General features: G+C 40.3%; 3 protein-coding genes across 4 annotated transcripts; 2 read left to right on the plus strand and 1 right to left on the minus strand.

Moving 5' to 3' along the window:
* Positions 1–1812: 1812 nt before the first annotated feature.
* Positions 1813–4252, plus strand: LOC104421615 (sugar transport protein 10). The gene is made up of 4 exons (XM_010033623.3): positions 1813–2078; positions 2257–2582; positions 2671–3300; positions 3672–4252. The coding sequence occupies exons 1-4, from the start codon at positions 1946–1948 to the stop codon at positions 4116–4118; spliced, it is 1536 nt and encodes a 511-aa protein (XP_010031925.2). The 5' UTR covers positions 1813–1945; the 3' UTR covers positions 4119–4252.
* A 6375-nt stretch (positions 4253–10627) lies between these two features.
* Positions 10628–12984, plus strand: LOC104421616 (sugar transport protein 10). Its single transcript, XM_010033625.3, is given in 5 exon segments — positions 10628–10763; positions 10930–11070; positions 11073–11254; positions 11344–11973; positions 12345–12984. Coding segments are annotated over 5 exon segments (1536 nt in total). The 3' UTR covers positions 12792–12984.
* Positions 12985–13936: 952 nt separating this feature from the next.
* Positions 13937–16991, minus strand: LOC104421617 (thioredoxin X, chloroplastic). Of its 2 annotated transcripts, none has more exons than XM_010033626.3 (2): positions 16526–16976; positions 13937–14587 (listed from the first exon to the last, which is right to left on the minus strand). In XM_010033626.3, the coding sequence occupies exons 1-2, from the start codon at positions 16955–16957 to the stop codon at positions 14381–14383; spliced, it is 639 nt and encodes a 212-aa protein (XP_010031928.2). In that variant the 5' UTR covers positions 16958–16976; the 3' UTR covers positions 13937–14380. The 2 variants fall into 2 exon arrangements, with proteins under 2 accessions (XP_010031928.2, XP_039159820.1); XM_039303886.1 differs by lacking the exon at positions 13937–14587 and adding an exon at positions 14594–15264 and having other exon boundaries at positions 16526–16991.
* Between the last annotated feature and the right edge of the window lie 1642 nt (positions 16992–18633).

The raw sequence follows: 18633 nt of genomic DNA on the forward strand, positions 1-18633 counted from the left end.
TGATTAAAAGCTTATTGATAGAATGCTCGCTGCATTGAGACAATGTCCGATCCTGCGCTTATCACATGGCACCTCGCCTTTTTGTCCACGTACATTTGATCAATAAGCTTTTAATTTAATATTTTGTCATGTGCTGGTTTTTATCTCTTCATGAATTTAGACTTCTGAAAATAAATACGTAAAAATGATACAAGGATTCGACCTCTTATTGAGTTTAAACTCGAAAAGAAAAATCAATTGAAATAGCGGTTTCAATCATGCTCTATCGTCTCAAAATTTCTATATTCTATTTACATTAAATTTAAATATTAGAAAATGGATAAAGCGAAAAATACATATCAAGATTTATTCTCATATTATGTCCAAATTCAAAAACCATACATTAGAGAAAATATGTTAAATAAAATTATTCACAAACAACAGTTATTTCCAATGTAGTTGCTCAAATTTATTTGTAAAATGTGAAAACTTTCAAGCCAAATATAAAATTCTACATAAAAGTTTTAGTGCTCAACCGTTCTTATCACACTGCTGAAGTAAACCCTTCTTATTGAAGATTTAGTCGTAATTCATCATATAAATTAGTAAATTAATTTCGCCTATGTACTTAGCATATCACTCCCCCAATGGAGAATGCAATGAAAAGGAAACCATGAAATATACAAGACATAAAGAACAACTCCCCTCTTTACGACCTTCTTCCTTCCCTTATTAATCTACTTAATCCGGCGCAAATTTGTCTCTCCATTTCCACCGGGTCCTTCTCTGCAATGGCTATTGCTGCGGTCGCGATCCTCTTGCACATCCAATTCTCAAGTTCTTTGATCTCCATGCAGCACGTGGCCATGATAATAAAGAGAGACAGTTTTAGGATTTAAGAATATATCAGTTGAATGGAGTTTGAATTTATTAGGTAAGCGTTCGGTATATTTATGGATATTAGAGTTTCCCATTAAAAAATATTATTAGATTAGAGATATTATTATATATTAGGAATATTATTTAATAGCTCGCTATATTCTACTATGGATGGTTTTATCATTAGATTAGTCACTCCCTAGTCATTAGTTCTGAATATCGCTTAAAACTGTAGCACATCAAGTTATTGAATAAAGACATAACTTTTAAGAATTATCTCTCTCTCTCTTTGCTCTCTCTTTCTCTCGAAGATCCTATAATATACATCGTAAAAAGAAAAATGCTAGCGTAGGGGTTTTTCCAATTGAAGTCGGATTGAGATCTTGTAAATAATCTTGGGGAAATTAGGGGATGCAATTATCCTGAAAATATGTCAAAATTAACCATTCTGGATAATTTTTTTTTTAATGAATTTATGCATAATCTCTATCTGAACGGATCCTAAGCCTAAAGTGCGAGAGCTCCTTGGTTGTCTAATCATCTGTAATTAACGTTAAACAGATAAGAAACTTTCCAAAAGAAGTGGATAAAGACGCCAAATTGAAACAACAAAGAAGAATCAGGATTTTACGCGAAGAGATAATGCCAATCATCTACCAATTTAGAGTGAGGAACTTATCGAGATGTCCAGTTCATATGCTTTGTCAATGCAATGAGAGGATAAAAGTGTTCTGCCAAATAAAGGAGAACACCGACGCCCTGCCAGCGTGGACAACCTATATCCCTTTGCTCTCGGACGATGACGTTCTGGGTCAAGAAGACACGTCACTTCCAGGCAACATACGCCCTGTCGTTCCTACGTTTGCAACATGGTTGCCAGGACATACAACTGCCTTCACGATAGGATCGAAAGAAGGGCTTCTCCAAATCTTTATATAAAGCTCAATCGGACCGTAGTAAAATGGAAGGCAATCGAACGTTTCAGGTCTTTCACTTTCTGGGTTTTCAGAGCTGTAAAAGCGAGACTTGAGCACCGTGCCGTGGAAGAGCTGGAGCGTGGTTCCGTACTGCATTAAGGCCGTGAGAGATGGCAGGAGGAAGTTTTGCAGCTCAAGGACCGGCTGGGAACTATGAAGGTGGCATCACAGTTTTCGTGGTCATCACCTGTCTCGTTGCGGCCATGGGCGGTCTCCTGTTTGGTTATGACCTTGGTATCTCAGGTTGGTCACTTGTTTCCTGATGGATTAAGCTTTTGAGATAGTCGACTTTCCAAATTATGAATCGCCGAACGAACAAGTTTTCCAGCTATGAAATGTCGCAAGCGGATGCTCATGCCACGGTGAGATGCATCTTGCTTTTGCAATGAATTTAGATGAACCATTTTACATGTTTTTGCAGGTGGGGTTACTTCAATGGACGATTTCTTGCTCAAGTTCTTCCCATCAGTGTACCATAAAACGAAAGAGGGGTCGATCCACGATAGCCAGTACTGCAAGTATGCAGACGAGATCCTGACCCTGTTCACCTCGTCCCTCTACCTTGCGGCACTTGTGGCTTCCTTTGTCGCATCATGGGTCACCAGGGCCTACGGCCGAAAGATCTCCATGTTCACAGGAGGCGTGGCCTTTCTCATCGGCGCAATCCTCAATGGCATTGCGATGAACGTTGAACTGCTGATAATTGGCCGTTTATTGCTTGGTGTTGGGGTTGGATTTGCTAATCAGGTAGATAAAACTCGGCTGCTACGCTGCTCATTCTCATGCATTGTTTTAGGCTGTCAATTGAAGTTTTGCTTTTTGATTACCATCGCAGTCCGTTCCGGTCTATCTGTCCGAAATGGCGCCAGCGAACGTCAGAGGAGCGCTCAACATCGGCTTCCAAATGGCCATCACAATCGGCATTCTGGTGGCCAATTTCGTCAACTACGGGACTGCACAGATCAAGGCTGGATGGGGCTGGAGAGTCTCTCTGGCTCTAGCCGCCGTCCCTGCAATACTGATGACTGTTGGATCCTTCTTCCTGCCGGACACTCCTAACTCCATCATCGAAAGAGGCCACCGCGAGGAGGCCAAGAGAATGCTTCAGAGGATCCGCGGGACCGAGCATGTGGACTACGAGTTCCACGACCTGGTCCTCGCCAGCGAGACTGCGAAGAAGGTCGAGCATCCCTGGAGGAATATATTGCAGCCGAGGTACAGGCCTCAGCTCGTGATCTGCACCCTCATCCCGTTCTTCCAGCAGCTCACTGGCATCAACGTCATCGTGTTTTACGCACCGGTTCTGTTCAAGACCTTGGGTTTCGGTGCCAACGCCTCCCTCATGTCTGCGGCCATCACTGGCGTTGTTAACGTCATCGCAACGTTGGTTTCGGTATTCTCGGTCGACAAGTTTGGAAGGAGAGGCTTGTTCCTTGAAGGAGGAACCCAGATGATAATTTGCCAGGTAAAACTAAAACATGTGCACGCTAATATTGGGGGTTTTAAGTTTTTACCAGAACGTACGCGAAAATCAATTGAGAAATTTTGATTAAGAAAAACTAACATTTTACTTACAGCAGTTGACCGACTTCCCAAGTCATTTCCCTTAATTCCTTCTGTGCTACATATAGTTAATAACTCGAAAAGATCCATATTCTTCATCTGGAGTTCAAAGAAGAGAATCACCTTATCGACAAATTTGGACATTTTTGCGATGGCCATGGCAACATTGCATAGTGAAAGATGGAGAGTAATCTCATCCCATAGCGAATCACAATCACAACAAACATCGTTTCTGTTAGTGAATGCACCTGCTAAAGGTCGTCCACATTACAGATTGCAGTAGGAGTACTGATCGGGATGAACTTCGGAGTCACTGGCGAAGGATCCTTCTCCAGAGGTGAAGCCGATCTGCTCTTAGCGTTGATCTGCTTATACGTGGCGGCGTTCGCGTGGTCGTGGGGTCCACTGGGGTGGTTGGTCCCGAGCGAGATCTGCCCATTGGAGATCCGGTCGGCTGGCCAGTCGATCAACGTCTCGGTCAACATGTTCTTCACCTTCATCATTGCTCAGGCGTTCCTCGCTATGCTCTGCCACATGAAGTTCGGCCTCTTCTTCTTCTTCGCCGGCTTCGTCATCATCATGACCATCTTCATTTTCTTCTTCTTGCCCGAGACCAAGAACGTGCCGATCGAAGATATGAACAGAGTGTGGAAGGCGCATTGGTTCTGGGGAAAGTACATCCCCGATGAGGCCGTCATAGGTGGGGACCCTGAGAATTAGACATTTTTGCTGATAGAGGTAGGAATGAGAGACTTACTGGTTTCTGTCTTTCAAGAAAGCATCACAATTGAAGGGACGATTTAATTGATTCTCTTCGTTTGCAAAAACATGTTTACAGCTTATTCTTTGGTAAATCATCTTTACATATTATGCTGAAAGCAAAAGAGCTGCCTTTACTTGTCTCGATTTAAGTCCTTTCTCGTTTTAATTTTCCAGTAAAATTGATGCAGTCAGTTGATTTAGAGAACATACAATACCAAGTACGTAAATATTAGGTTCATTAACTCGGTCACCATAATGGTGGTTTAGGTATTGGCGTGAGGCACGAAGAAATGATACTAAACGAAAACTTGCACTGAACAAGTCCAATGTCAAACGATGAACTGAGGTAGAGTTTGGATCATCTCGACTGGAGAAGACAATGGTGTGCCGTATACAGTTTCACGAATCACGGTGGTTGATGGACCCTGAACTACTAATTGATTGCATCAACCCAACAGGAAATAGTAATGACAGGAACTAATCAGGGGCTCAAGATGAGTTGCAGGAGAAAGTAAACCGGTTTTTGCAATCATGAGATACAACCAGAGTTCTATAGCTTAGGCTTCTTCTGAATAATTATTTAAAGCAATAATCTTTGTGAGTAGATTAAACGCATAATTCATGTTAGGGGAATAGAGATGTACCTTCAGAATATCTTCTAATGGACTTCATCAGATTGTTAGATGTGTTTACAATTGTATATACATCTCTAAATTAAAGTAGCTCCTTCATTAGAATTTATACACACTTACAGATGCCATTCCCATAAAAACTCCAAAATAACAAGAAGATATGCCAGTAAAATATCAGAAAAGAAGCCCTGATAGGATCTTCCCGTGACACTTATACCAACTGTAATTTTTTCTCTCAAATTGATTACTAAGACAGCATGATCTTAGCTAGAAAAAGTAAAAATTGGTGCTAAATTCCACTTGGCTTCAAGGAAGCGGCGAAACTGTAGATTAGAGATGTTAAAGAATATCATAAATGTTAGCAGAACTGCCCTTGGCAATTAATTGACTTCTTAATCAACTAGGTAGGACACCGTCGCATGAGAGACAGCCATATGCCTACTCTCGAGTCTTACATATCTGCAGACATATCAATGGCTAAAACTCGAATGCAGTATCCAGCCTGACTCCTCTATTGCCAGCAGTACAAGAATGCTGGAATAGTGACTATTTACATTTCAACGACATATTTATTTCAAATTTTTTATCATGTCACAAGAAACTAGCAAAGAGTTCTTTCTCCTGCAGAATGCAAAAGAATTGGCAAAACAAAGCCTGCAGTTCTTGATCAGCAGCCACATTGACTTAAAAAAAATCATGACGTGATAATCTTGGCTTGCAAACAGCACAAAGTGAATGCAAGAGACTGCAGATTTATATTAAACTCCATTTCAAGGATTGACTGGTAGAAGGAAGAAACTTGCTCGAGTAAAGATGCACAAAGATAAGGCAGCCGGCTTGTCATATGACAAAATCTACATGTTATGCAAATAATATTAAATCAAGCAAAGAATCTAGATACTCCTTTAGCTTCACCTTCTTTCCCATTTGAAGCGAATCGGCACTGGCAATCCATACAATCTTTCTTTGTATTCCTTCAAAATAATTAAGAAGAGTGCCTTAAAGATTTGGAAATGCACGTTCTTGTAGAAATATCATAGGTAAAGCCTCATTTTTAAGCAAAAGATTCTCAAGACAATCACGGGAAACATACTGCAATGCTACAGTTGATAGAAGAAATGTTACACTATGACAACCAGCCAGCGTAACTGTTTAGCATGCTTTTTTATCTGCCGACACATCATGATGGGAGGTATATCGTTATTTCTTCTAAAATTACTTGTAGTTGTAGCACTATCTTGCAGATAAAGCCCCTCCTTTCCTTAGAAGTCGACAGTAATCGATACGCTGAGCATGACTTCCAAACAAACTCAAGTTGATGATTTTCTATAGATCCCCAAGATGCTCAAAGGCCAAGCTGAAAAGGCTCCTTGCGAACAAGCGGATGACATAATAAATCCCGGGAATTAATATTTCATCATGTGCAGCTGTTGTAATTAATCTGAACCAACGACATGAATTGAGAAGAGTCCAGCTTACAAAAAAAAAAAAATAAACAAATAAATCACGGGGACCCTTGAAGATCATCTCGCCATCAAAAGAATCCTAACCTGACTGATTGCGTGAGGATACATGTCATGTATCATAATCTTTTATTCCACCATTGTATAAATAATTGTGACAAAACAGTACACCAACAGAAAGCAGAAGTCTCTTGGTGATGCTAACCGAACTTTCTGAGGGAAAATATGGAAATATAACATCTAAGACCTTACGTAATATCAACTCACCCTTCGTTTATCAGCAGCTTTTCTCTCTTTTCTTTTCTCACCTTGCCAGCAAAAAATTGGCAAGGTTTCCACTCGATGGAGATTGCCAATTTGGTACTGTAATTTGAATGTATGCGGGGAAGCATGACTTTTGTTCTCAATGATAATTTTTTATTAGTGATGTGTGCAAGTGTATACTTGTGTAGTATAGTTTGTAGAGGATGGATAATGGACAAAGTAGAATAATTTCATTAGTTGAACAAGCTGGTTTTACAAATATAGTTGTAGGAGGAGTATCAAGTCCCCTACTCACCCTTTTACATGACTGAGCTATGGCCTTTATATAGGCATTTCCACCGACTAAGTACAATTGCTTTAGAGGATTATGGACTTCTCTTAAATGCTGTTCAGAGATTATTTGCTTCTTACATGCTGGACATTTTCTAGACATAATCTTTAACTATCCAAAACTTCATCAAGGGAATTCTAGATCGTAGTATAGTAACTGTAGGAAATTCTAGAAAATGGAACACCATTCCCAACAGGTTCTATTAAGGAAAAGAACAGAAGCGACTTGTCCATGATGGATTCTAGTATGTGAAAACTGGCGGGCAGGAGGAGGCTAAATTCTACGAAAAGAAACGGAAAAAGTTCTGCCAGAGGGCTTATATGGGGTAGCTGATTCTACATGAATGGTAGAAGTCAGAACTTGACACTGCGTGCAGCCAGTGGCATCTAATGAGTCGGCCAAAGATCACACAAGAAGGTTGAAGGAATACAGCTTCAGGCCGCCACCTCCCAAGAAATTTAGAAAGACACGACCATGATGGTTTAGTATCTCCAAATATTAGCTTTTAGATCCCAAGTTCTAAAGCACAATCACGAATCAATATAAAAACAAGAAAAATGTAAATAAAATGCCTGACCACTGCAAACAGAGGAAGGGATAAAGTGAAAAGAAGAAGAACAAGAAGAAAATGACAAAATGATACTAGAAATGCCAATTTTTTTTTTTTTTTTCAAATCACTCGAGTGTTATTTAAAAAAAAAAAATGATCGCTTAAATGCCAACTTCGATTTGGATCATCGGAAATCCGACATTGCCATATTTTATTAGTTTTTCTGGCTAAGGTAACTCTCCGGAGTATCCAATTATAAAAACCCCTAAACGATGTCGTCTATATCGTTTCCCTCAAAATATATACCCTAATTGCAAATTGAAGAAATCCCTCACTTCAAAACCCTAACGACCAATTCAACCTAAAATCGATTTGCCCCGAAATTAACGGCTGTTTTTTGTGACCGTCAATTGTTCAACTGGTAAGGGGGGTCCTTAGTGGTATGGTGGCTAACGTTCGGAGTTGGCAGAGGAGGACCGAACTAGCTGGAAGCACTTCAAGCTTCTAGGCCAAGAAACAAGGCAAAATAGAGCCGCTACTCTGTTGCTCCGGGATGACAAATGGCGATGGTCAGCAGTGGCTTCGGTGGCTTGAAAACGGTGAGGAAAGCCGTCACTGATAGTTGATGTCGGTGAATGAGGTTGAGGCGAACCCCAACCTCTTCAAGTCTTCTTCGCTGGAAAACGAGCAGAAACGGGATGAACTGACCGTGGCTTCGCCGGCCAAGGAGGTGGTGAACAGCAGGCGGCTTTGATCTATGGCTAGCCTGAGATATTGGCGACCGGTGTGGGCTATCAGTGGCCGCTCATGTCTCTATTCGTGCTCAGTTGAGTGATGCCTTCGAGGGAGAGTGGCAGAGACAGCATGGTAATTGATGGTGGCTGTGCATGGGACGACGATGGGCCATCGTTCAATGGCGAGCAAGCAACGGAGACGGTGAGCACTATGTTTTTCGCCTGGGAGTGGTGCAATGCCGTTTTTAGACGAACCAGTCAGGTGGATGACCAAGTGGACTGTTTTTTTTATTTTATATATATAAAAAAGAACCTACTCATATTAAAATTTTAATTATAAAAAATCACATAAAACTTTTTGTTGGAATTTCTTATTGAATGCATTTTTTTTTTTTTTTTTTGTCAAATTCCTATCGTTTTCTCTAATTTAGTATTTAAAGCGAGTCAGCAAAAAGTTTTAACAGTAAAATGAGAATTGTACAAACTTTTGACACTTTTTAGTATATTTATGTTAAAAAAAAAAAAAGAGGCTATATAAATCTATTTCCTCCGGCATAAGGACAGCTATTAGCAACTCCGCAGTCTAATTCAGGGATGTCCATGAACCTCGCAGCGACAAGAAGGTGCTTGCGGATGCCGTCTACGACCTGCTCGTCTTCCCACTTCCTTAGGTTTTAAGAATATCTGTTAGATGGAGCCAGACTTATCGGGTAAGTGTTTAATATATTTATCAATAGCTTCAAACTATACTCGTGATGACACATTTATCTTCAACTCTTTTTCGTGACATAAAAAGTCCCAAACTATATCTTGTGTTGTGACATATTTACCCATAAAAAAAACTCCGAACTTATACTTATATGATACATTTATACTCCGTTGGATTATTTTTTTAGCTAAAATGACATCGTTTTTTTTTAATCTCATTTAAGATACGTGGGCGTCATGTCAACATCGTTTGTTTTCCAACATTTATGTAAGTGGATTCTTAATGGTATTCATTGCTGGAACCTTGATGAAGGATAAATATATAATACAAGTACAAGTCTGAAACTTTTAGTTTCACAAAAAAAAAGTTTAGGATAAATGTATCACATAGTTTGAAATTTTTGTGGCTTTTTTCTGATTTTAAAATTCTGCAGAATGTCTGGGGCGGATGGAGGCTTTGTACATGGGCGTGTGTCTCGCACCTTCTTTAGGGATCTTGTGTCAACTCTAGGCAGCGGGGTGACCTCGACGGCCTCCTTCGCGAGTTTGCTCACCACTCGTGATTGCAAGGCCACAACCACATCCGCTTGAAAGACTTGGCCTTTGGAGGAAAATAAATAATTTAAAAAATATTTATCTAAAAATGATTGCTTTTATTACTTACAAAAGAGAATGAAAGAAAGAATATTTTCATCATCTAAGAAAGTGTTTATATATAAATTGTTGTCGATAATGAAAATATTTTTCATTAACTAATTATTTTCAAGTGACACAATCAATCATTTAAAAAAAAAATTCAGATCATTGTTTTCGAAGAAACAAATGGAACGGTAGAGATATTATTAGATATTCTAAGAATATTGGTTAGATAAATATTGGAGAATTTCTCTTTAGAGAATATTATTATATTAGAGATAATATTTAGTCTTTCGTTATTTTCTACCATGTATAGTTTTCTTGTTAGATCATATTACTTCTAACCTATACACGTTATTCGATATGAATGTCCCTCAATTGTAACACATCAAGTTATTGAGTAAAGATATAACTGTTGTGAAATTTTCTCTCTCGCTCTCTAAGATTTGAGGATATTTACCGTAAGCTTAAAATAGAAAAATGTTTGCATTTAAGCATTTTTATAATTTTTTATAAAATAATTATAAGGATTTGTGCATAATCTCTATTTGAACGCGTGACACGTTGTCCAGCTAAGCCTAAAGTGCAGGAGCTCCTCGGTCATTGTCTAATCATCTCGTGATAGACATTAAGCAGATCAAATACGCTGTAAAAGAAGTGAATACGGACACGAAATTGAAGCAACAAGAAAGAAAAATCTTGATTTTACACGAATTAGATAAAGCCAACTATCCAACTACTTACCAAAATTAGAGTGTGGAACTTACCAAATTTCCAGCATCTATCATTTGGCAATGCAATGAGATACGCAAGTGTTCTGCCAAATAAAGAAAGACCTCTATCTCTTTGCTGTCGCACCACGATGTTTAGGGTCAAGAAGACATGTCACTTCCAGACAACCGACTGGTCGTTCCTATGTTTTTCCAACGTGATTGTTAGGACAATGTAACTGCCTTGACGATAGGATCTAAAAAAGGGCTTCTCGAAATCTTTATATAAAGCTGGATCAGACTGTAATTAGAAGTAAGGCAATCGAACTTTTCTTGGTCTTTCACCTTCCGGGGTTTTCAACAGTGTAAATCGAGACTTCGAGCACCACACCGTTGAAGACCTGGAGCGTGGTTCCTTACTTCATTAAGGCCGCAAGAGATGGCGGGGGGAGGAAGCTTTGCAGCTCAAGGGCCGGCTGGGAACTATGAAGGTGGCGTCACGGTTTTCGTGGTCATCACCTGTGTTGTTGCGGCCATGGGCGGTCTCCTGTTCGGTTATGACCTCGGTATCTCAGGTTGGTCACTTGTTTCCTGACGGATTAAGCTTTGAGATAGTCGACTTTCTAAATTATGAAACAAGTTTTCCGGTTATGAAATGTCGCAAGCAGATGCTCATGCCACAGTGAGATGCATCTTGCTTTTGCAATGAATGTAGATGAACCATTTTACATGTTTTTGCAGGTGGGGTTACTTCAATGGACGATTTCTTGCTCAAGTTCTTCCCATCAGTGTACCATAAAACGAAAGAGGGGTCGATCCACGATAGCCAGTACTGCAAGTATGCAGACGAGATCCTGACCCTGTTCACCTCGTCCCTCTACATTGCGCACTTGCGGCTTCCTTTGTCGCGTCATGGGTCACCAGGGCCTACGGCCGAAAGATCTCCATGTTCACAGGAGGCATGGCCTTTCTCATCGGCGCTATCTTGAATGGCATTGCGATGAACGTCGAACTGCTGATAATTGGCCGTTTATTGCTCGGTGTTGGGGTTGGATTTGCTAATCAGGTGGAGAAAACTCGGCTGCTAATGCTGCTCATTCTCATGCATTGTTTTAAGCTGTCAATTAAAGTTTTACTTTTTGATTACCATCGCAGTCCGTTCCGGTCTATCTGTCCGAAATGGCGCCAGCGAACGTCAGAGGAGCGCTCAACATCGGTTTCCAAATGGCCATCACAATCGGCATTCTGGTGGCCAATTTCGTCAACTACGGGACTGCACAGATCACAGGTGGATGGGGCTGGAGAGTCTCTCTGGCTCTAGCCGCTGTCCCCGCGATACTGATGTCCGTTGGATCCTTCTTCCTGCCGGACACTCCTAACTCCATCATCGAAAGAGGCCACCACGAGGAGGCCAAGAGAATGCTTCAGAAGATCCGTGGGACCGAGAACGTGGACCACGAGTTCCATGAACTGGTCCTCGCCAGCGAGGCAGCGAATAAGGTCGAGCATCCCTGGAGGAATATATTGCAGCCGAGGTACAGGCCTCAGCTCGTGATCTGCTCCCTCATCCCGTTCTTCCAGCAGCTCACCGGCATCAACGTCATCATGTTTTACGCGCCCGTTCTGTTCAAGACTTTGGGTTTCGGTGCCAATGCCTCCCTCATGTCTTCAGCCATCACCGGCGTTGTTAACGTCATTGCAACGTTGGTTTCGATATTCTCGGTCGACAAGTTTGGAAGGAGAGGCTTGTTCCTTGAAGGAGGAACCCAGATGCTAATTTGCCAGGTAAAACTAAGACATGAGCAAAGCTATTATCGGGGGTTTAAAGTTTTTACCAGAACGTACGCGAAAATCAAATGACGAATTTTGATTAAGAAAAACTAGCGTCGTACTTATAGCATATGCCCGACCTTCCAAGTCATTTCCCTTAGTTCCTTCTGTGCTACGTATGATTAATAACTTGAAAAGACCCAAATTCGTCATCTGGTGTTCAAAGAAGAGAATCGCCTTATTGACAAATTCGGATAGTTTTGCAACAGCCATAGCGACATTGCATGGTGAAGACGGAGAGTAATCTCATCGCATAGTGAATCACAATCACAACGAAGTTCGTTTCTGTTAGTGAATTCACCTGCTAATGGATGTCCATATTACAGATTGCAGTAGGAGCACTGATTGGCGTGAACTTCGGAGTCACCGGCCAAGGATCCTTCACAAAAGGCGAAGCCAATCTGCTCTTGGCGTTGATCTGCATATATGTAGCGGCATTTGCGTGGTCGTGGGGACCGCTGGGGTGGTTGGTCCCGAGCGAGATCTGCCCACTGGAGATCCGGTCGGCCGGCCAGTCGATCAATGTCTCGGTCAACATGTTCTTCACCTTCATCATTGCTCAGGGGTTCCTCGCCATGCTCTGCCACATGAAGTTCGGCCTCTTCTTCTTCTTCGGCGGCTTCGTCATCATCATGACCATCTTCATATTCTTCTTCCTGCCAGAGACCAAGAACGTGCCGATCGAAGAGATGAACAGAGTGTGGAAGGCGCATTGGTTCTGGGGAAAGTACATCCCCGACGAGGCTGTCATAGGTGGGGACCTTGAGAAATAGGTATTTTTGCAGAGAGGAGTAGAAAGAAGAGACTCGCTGGTTTCTCTCATTCTATAAGGCAATACAAATGGGATGGACGATTCATTTGATTCGCTTGCCTCTGTAAAAACATGTGAACATCTTACCCTTTGGTGTATCATCTGCACATGTTGTGCTAGAAGCTAAAGAATTACGCCTTCTTGTCTCGATTTAAGTCCTTTCTCTTTTTTATTTTCGAGTGAAATGAAAAAAGAAAAGAAAAGGGTCTCTCAAATGCGAGTGTTTTCATGATAAATAAACTGAAATTAGGTTCATCAACTCAGGGTCACCGGTATGGTGGCTTAGACATCGGCGCGAGGTAATGATACTAAACAAAAACTTTCTGTTAACAAGTCCAATGTCAAATGAGGAACAGAGCTCCAGTTTGAAGGATCTCTACTGGGGAACGAGATTGGTGTATTGTTAAGGGCTTTACGAACCACAGTATCGTTGAAGCCCCTGGATTGCTTCTGGGAAAAATGGACCACAAAGTACTAATCGATTGCATCAACCCAACAAGATATAGTAATGACAGCAACAAATAAGGCACTAAAGATGAGATGCAGGAGAAAGTTACCCGGTGTTTGCAATCATGTGATACAGCCAGAGTTCTATGACTTTGACATTTTATCCAAAGAACCATCCAAAGCAATAATCTTTAAGGAGTAGGCTAAAAGCACAATTCACGTCAAAGAATGGAAAGTGTTTACAGTTGTATACATATATACATAAAATTAAAGCAGCTCCTTCATTAGAATTTATACGCACTTACAGAAGATATGCCATTCTTGCAAGAACCGCAAAATAACAAGAAGATATGCCATTCTTCCTGCGATACTTATACCGACTGTAATCTTTTCTCCATCAAATTGATTAACCTGATGGCATGATCTTAGCCGGAAAAAGTAAAAATTGATGATTAATTCCACTTAGGCTGCAAGGAAGTGGTGAAACTGTGGATTAGAGACGTTAGAACAAAGACTATCCTAAAAGCCTTACCAAAAAAAACAAAGACTATCCTAAAAGTTTTTTTCTTTTTCTTTTGGTCATAAAAAATCAGAAATGTTAGCAGAACTGCCTTTGGCAATTAATTAACTTCTCAATCAACTTGGTAGGACACCGTCGCATGAGAGACAGCCATAAACTCACTCTGAAGTCTTACATATCTGCAGATATATTAATGTCAAATGCAGTACACAGCCTGCCACCTCTATCATGCCAGCAGTACAACAATGCTGTAATAGTAACTATGATACATTCGAACAACACATTTTTCTTGTGATAAATTAAAATATTATCATGTCACAAGAAGCTAGCAAAGAGTTCTGTTTACTGCACAGCACAAAGGAAGTAGCAAAAAGCCCACAACCCTGGATCATCAACCCCATTGACTTCAAAAAGTCGCGATGTGATCATCTTGGCTTGCAAACAGAACAAAATGAACGGAAGAGACTGCACATTCATACCAATATCTGTTTCCAGAATTGACTGGTAGAAGGAAGAAACTTGCTTGAGCAAAGACACACAAGGATAAGGCAGTTGGCTTGTCATATGCAAAAATCCAAAGGTCATTATGCAACTGATATTGAATCTAGCAAAGAATCTAGATACTCCTTTAGCTTCACCTTCGTGATTGCACCTTCCCTTCTGCTTTCTGGAACTTCTTTCCCATTCTTGAAGAGAATCAGTGCTGGCAATCCATAAACTTTGTACTCTTCAATTAACTTTGGGTTTGCATCATGATCAATCTTTACGATGATCAATCTTTCTTTGTATTCCTTCAGAATAATTAATTGAAGCACCTCAGAGATTGGAAAAACACATTCTTGTGTGAATATCTTAGGTAAGAGCCTCATTTCAAGTAAAAGATTCCCATGAATATTAATCAAGGGAAACATAGTTCCATGCTACAGTTGATGGAAAAAAAGAGTCCCGTGATACAATTTGTATGAAAAAGAAAGTGGCATGCAGTAAACCATAGAAACAATCTAACAAAATGGCAACCAACCAGCATAAGATTTTAGCATGCTTTAAATCTGCCAACAAATCTGATCTCAGATATATTGCCATTTCTTCTAAAATTACTTGTTGGAGCACCATGGTGCAGGTAAAGGCTCATCTTTCCTTAGAAGTTGACAGTAATTAACACACTGACATTGACTTTCAAACAAACCCAAGTTGATGATTATCTATAGATCTCAAACATGCTCAAAGGCTAGGCTGAACAGGCTTCTTGCTAACAAGTGAATGACACAAAGAAATTGCAGGAATTGGTGTTTCTTCGTATGCATGCCTTGTATTAATCCGAACCAACAAAGACCAGCTTACAATATAACAAAGAAAAACACAGGGACTCCTTTAATCAACTTACCCATCAGAGGAATCCTAATTGGACTGATCGCATTACGATACATGTCATGAATTAGCATCTTCGTTTTGCCATTGTAATTGCCACCTAAAAGTACAACAACAGAAAGCAGAAATCTATCGGTGATGTTAACCAACTTTTCTGAGGGAAAGTATTAAGACATAACAATTCCTAACAGCTTGAACATTTAAAACCTAGACTGTGTTTATCAGCAGCTTTTCCCTCTATTTTTTTCTCACCATGCCAACAAAAATTTGACAAGGTTCCACTCAATGGAGACTGCCAGTTTGTGCAATTAAGCAACAGAAAAGAGGCGAATTGTTCATGAAGATATCGAGTAGCTGAAAAATGGAGGGTAAGGAGAGGCTAAATTTTAAGAAAAGAAGTGGAAAATATCTTCCCAAAAGCTGGCTTACACGGTAGTATCTGATTTTACATGAATGATCGAAGTCAAAACTTGACACGGTATCCAGGAATTAGTTCCTAATGAATTGGCCAAACATTACACTAGAAGGTTAAGGGAACACATCTCCAAGCTGCCACCTCCCCAGAAATTAAAGGGACGCAATCATGACAGTTCAGTAAAAAAAAGAATTAGCTTTTAGATCACAAATTATAGTGTCCAATTATGGTCCTCAACGTCCATATGAATACAAGAGAAAAGTTAAAAAAAATGCTTAACCATCATAGCTAAGAGCAGATGGTATAAAGTGGAAAGAAGAACAACGGGAGAACAATTAAGGAAAAGAAAGGCAACGGAAAAATCAGAGCTACCTCAATACTCAAAAGGGGACCTAAATCCTCATGTCACTTATCTTGCATCAGCGATTCATCATCACAGACTAGTTTAAATCCTCATGTCACTTAAGCTGAGGAGATTGCAACCCAGAATCAACAAAAGGATGAGATGAGGATGGAAGTCATTCAAACTTCTGGACGGCCTCTAAGTTATATGGTTAATGGCGTCCGTACTATTACTAGGGAACCCTCTCCCTAATCTAAAAAGCTTGAGCCAGTTGAGTTGAAAATGCTCTAACATTCCCGTCGCAGTCATTCATTCGAGATGGAAACAACAAGTGAGAGAAGCCTTAAAACACAGAACCTTTGGTTCCCATACCATGAAAAGCATCATGCGAAACAAATGCCAATCAATCTAACAGCTTAAAACGGTCTGCTAACAGTCAACTGCTGGATGGTATATAGAACTGATGCTCAAGTCAACATAAACAGACGCACGTAAGTATTGAAATCCAATCAGAATGAAGCCGAGAGAAAGCTAAGAATCACGAAATTCAATCGCAGAAGAGAGAGATAGAGAGAGAGAGAGGATTGGAGAGGATTTGAAGACCTGAGCGAGCCACTCCATGGCGGGAGAGATCAAACGGCAGGGGCCGCACCAGTTGGCGACGAACTCCACGAGGACCGGACGATCGCTCTTCAGCACCGTCTCGGGGAACTGGCTCTCGTCTATCTCCGTTATGCCGCCGCCGCCGACGGCGGCGCCGCACCTCCGCGCGGACTTACGCACCGGCGCGACCCCGGCCCCGCTCCGCCACGTCCGGAACGAGGACCTCGGCGGAGGAGCGAAGCGGCAGCCGGCGGCGGCGCTCAGGGCGGTCGCGAGACGGGCCGGAGGGAGCGACGGAGGGAAGAGCACGCCGGAGCTCGACACGAGCGCGGCTCCGTCCATGGCGGATTCGCTTCCGTGGAGAGAGAGAGAGAGAGGGAGGGAGAGAATCTGAGTCTCTGACTCGTGGCTGGAAAAGTGGTGCAGAGACATCCATAACTGAAACTGATCCCCTTCGTCTCTCGATCATCATCGATTTCCAGCCGCTTCTTTCTCGAACGTGCGTCACGCGATGGGCACGTGACAGGAGTCTTTCAAATTTGTCAGCATTTACGCAATTTGATCTTCCAACGCTACCTTTAACTCCATGAAAATGAATAATTAATACGTTTCTAAGAATTATCACTTATTTTTTTATAAAAATGAATAATTATTTTTTTACCGTTTATGATAATATTAAGGCGTAAATTATTATTATTGTTAATGAACATATTTCTTAGGAAAATTCCAAATAAGGACCTAAAGTGAATCTATTTTCTCAAATAAGGACCCAAAGTGAATTTTGTGTCAAATAATAACCCAAAGTACACCCATTGTTTCAAATAAGGACCAAAGTGAATTTTATGTCAAATAAGAACCTGAAGTGATCAAATTAATCTCTATTGAGGACCTTAGCTCACCGAACAGACATTTTCCGATGATTAGGTAATTTTGTTAGAAATTTGTGATTGGAAAAAAAAAAAGGAAAAATCTAAATTAATTAAGTTTAGGTTATTCATTTAGATGCTTATGTTTTCTTTTTTCTTCTCCTTCGCTACTCCTCAACCAAATCACTACCCGATCATCGTCATGACTCGATTCTCTTGACTCCTCGCCTTGCTCAACTGGCGGAGAATTTGGGTCTCCACAAACAAAGAAAGAAGCATTTGGTTTTCTTATTATTTTTGAATTCGTACCTCAACCGGCAGAAAATTTGGGTCTTCAACTTTGCAAAGGATGGGTACAAGGAATGAGGAGATCGTAGAAAACCTAGGGTTTTTGTTTCCATTTTAAGATTTGTTAATTTTCCCTAGATTTTTTTTTTTGGACAAAACTGCCCAAACTCCGATAGTTGGAAATGTTGCATGCTTGATAGTTGGCAAATATTTGGCTGACCTGCAAGCTCAGTCTTTATTTGGAATTGATTCAAATACTTCGGGTCTTTATTTGAGACAATGGGCCAACTTTAGATTTTTATCTGACACAAAGTTCATTTCGGATCCTTATTTGAGAAAATTGATCCACTTCGGGTCCTTATTTGAAATTTTCCCTATTTCTTATTAACGGATTAGTTTAAGTAATATAAATAATCATTTTTAGGAAAAAAAAAAATTTAATCGATCATTTCTCTCGATATAATTTTAATTTGTTATTCAAGTTCTTAGTATTTTTTCAATTTGTGTGAACAAATCTTTTGATTAACCATTCTAATTAAACCGTAGAGTTAATTTGATGTAACATTGCTTGTATGGTAGAAAATGACATGATAATTTAGCACAAGTGAGCAGAAAACAAGTGGAAAAAGCAAGAGGAAAGAAATCCTAATTTGATCATGTGGTGGATAAACAAAGCATTTGGATTGCATAAATCAATAAAGAAAAAAAAATTGATTTCATCAAATAAAACTTAAGGAACAAGTCACACAAAATCCTAAAAATTGTATAATTTAATTGCATAAAATAAGAGTTAAATGAACAAAATGCATGAACGCTGAAACTTAGAGGACTAAATTTGTATTTAACACTCAATCATATCTTATTTAGTGAGTTTATATTTGTTAGGTGCCATCACCCATCCAATCATGGCTTAGGGTTTTTAGAGCTTTGCTTAGTCGATGTAGAGAAAATAAG

The sequence above is a fragment of the Eucalyptus grandis genome, chromosome 10, assembly GCF_016545825.1.
Source record: "Eucalyptus grandis isolate ANBG69807.140 chromosome 10, ASM1654582v1, whole genome shotgun sequence".
NCBI classification, from domain to species: domain Eukaryota; kingdom Viridiplantae; phylum Streptophyta; class Magnoliopsida; order Myrtales; family Myrtaceae; genus Eucalyptus; species Eucalyptus grandis.

What these genes read in the sequence shown, in the direction of transcription:
- LOC104421617 (XM_010033626.3), bottom strand. Translation starts at nt 16,957, where the DNA reads ATGTCTCTGCACCACTTTTCCAGCCACGAGTCAGAGACTCAGATTCTC. An exon ending in CCATGGAGTGGCTCGCTCAG is followed by an intron (nt 14,588 to 16,525) that starts GTCTTCAAATCC and finishes ATTATTCTGAAG; the next exon opens with GAATACAAAGAAAGATTGAT.
- LOC104421615 (XM_010033623.3), top strand. Translation starts at nt 1,946, where the DNA reads ATGGCAGGAGGAAGTTTTGCAGCTCAAGGACCGGCTGGGAACTATGAA. An exon ending in TTATGACCTTGGTATCTCAG is followed by an intron (nt 2,079 to 2,256) that starts GTTGGTCACTTG and finishes ATGTTTTTGCAG; the next exon opens with GTGGGGTTACTTCAATGGAC. An exon ending in GGGTTGGATTTGCTAATCAG is followed by an intron (nt 2,583 to 2,670) that starts GTAGATAAAACT and finishes TTACCATCGCAG; the next exon opens with TCCGTTCCGGTCTATCTGTC.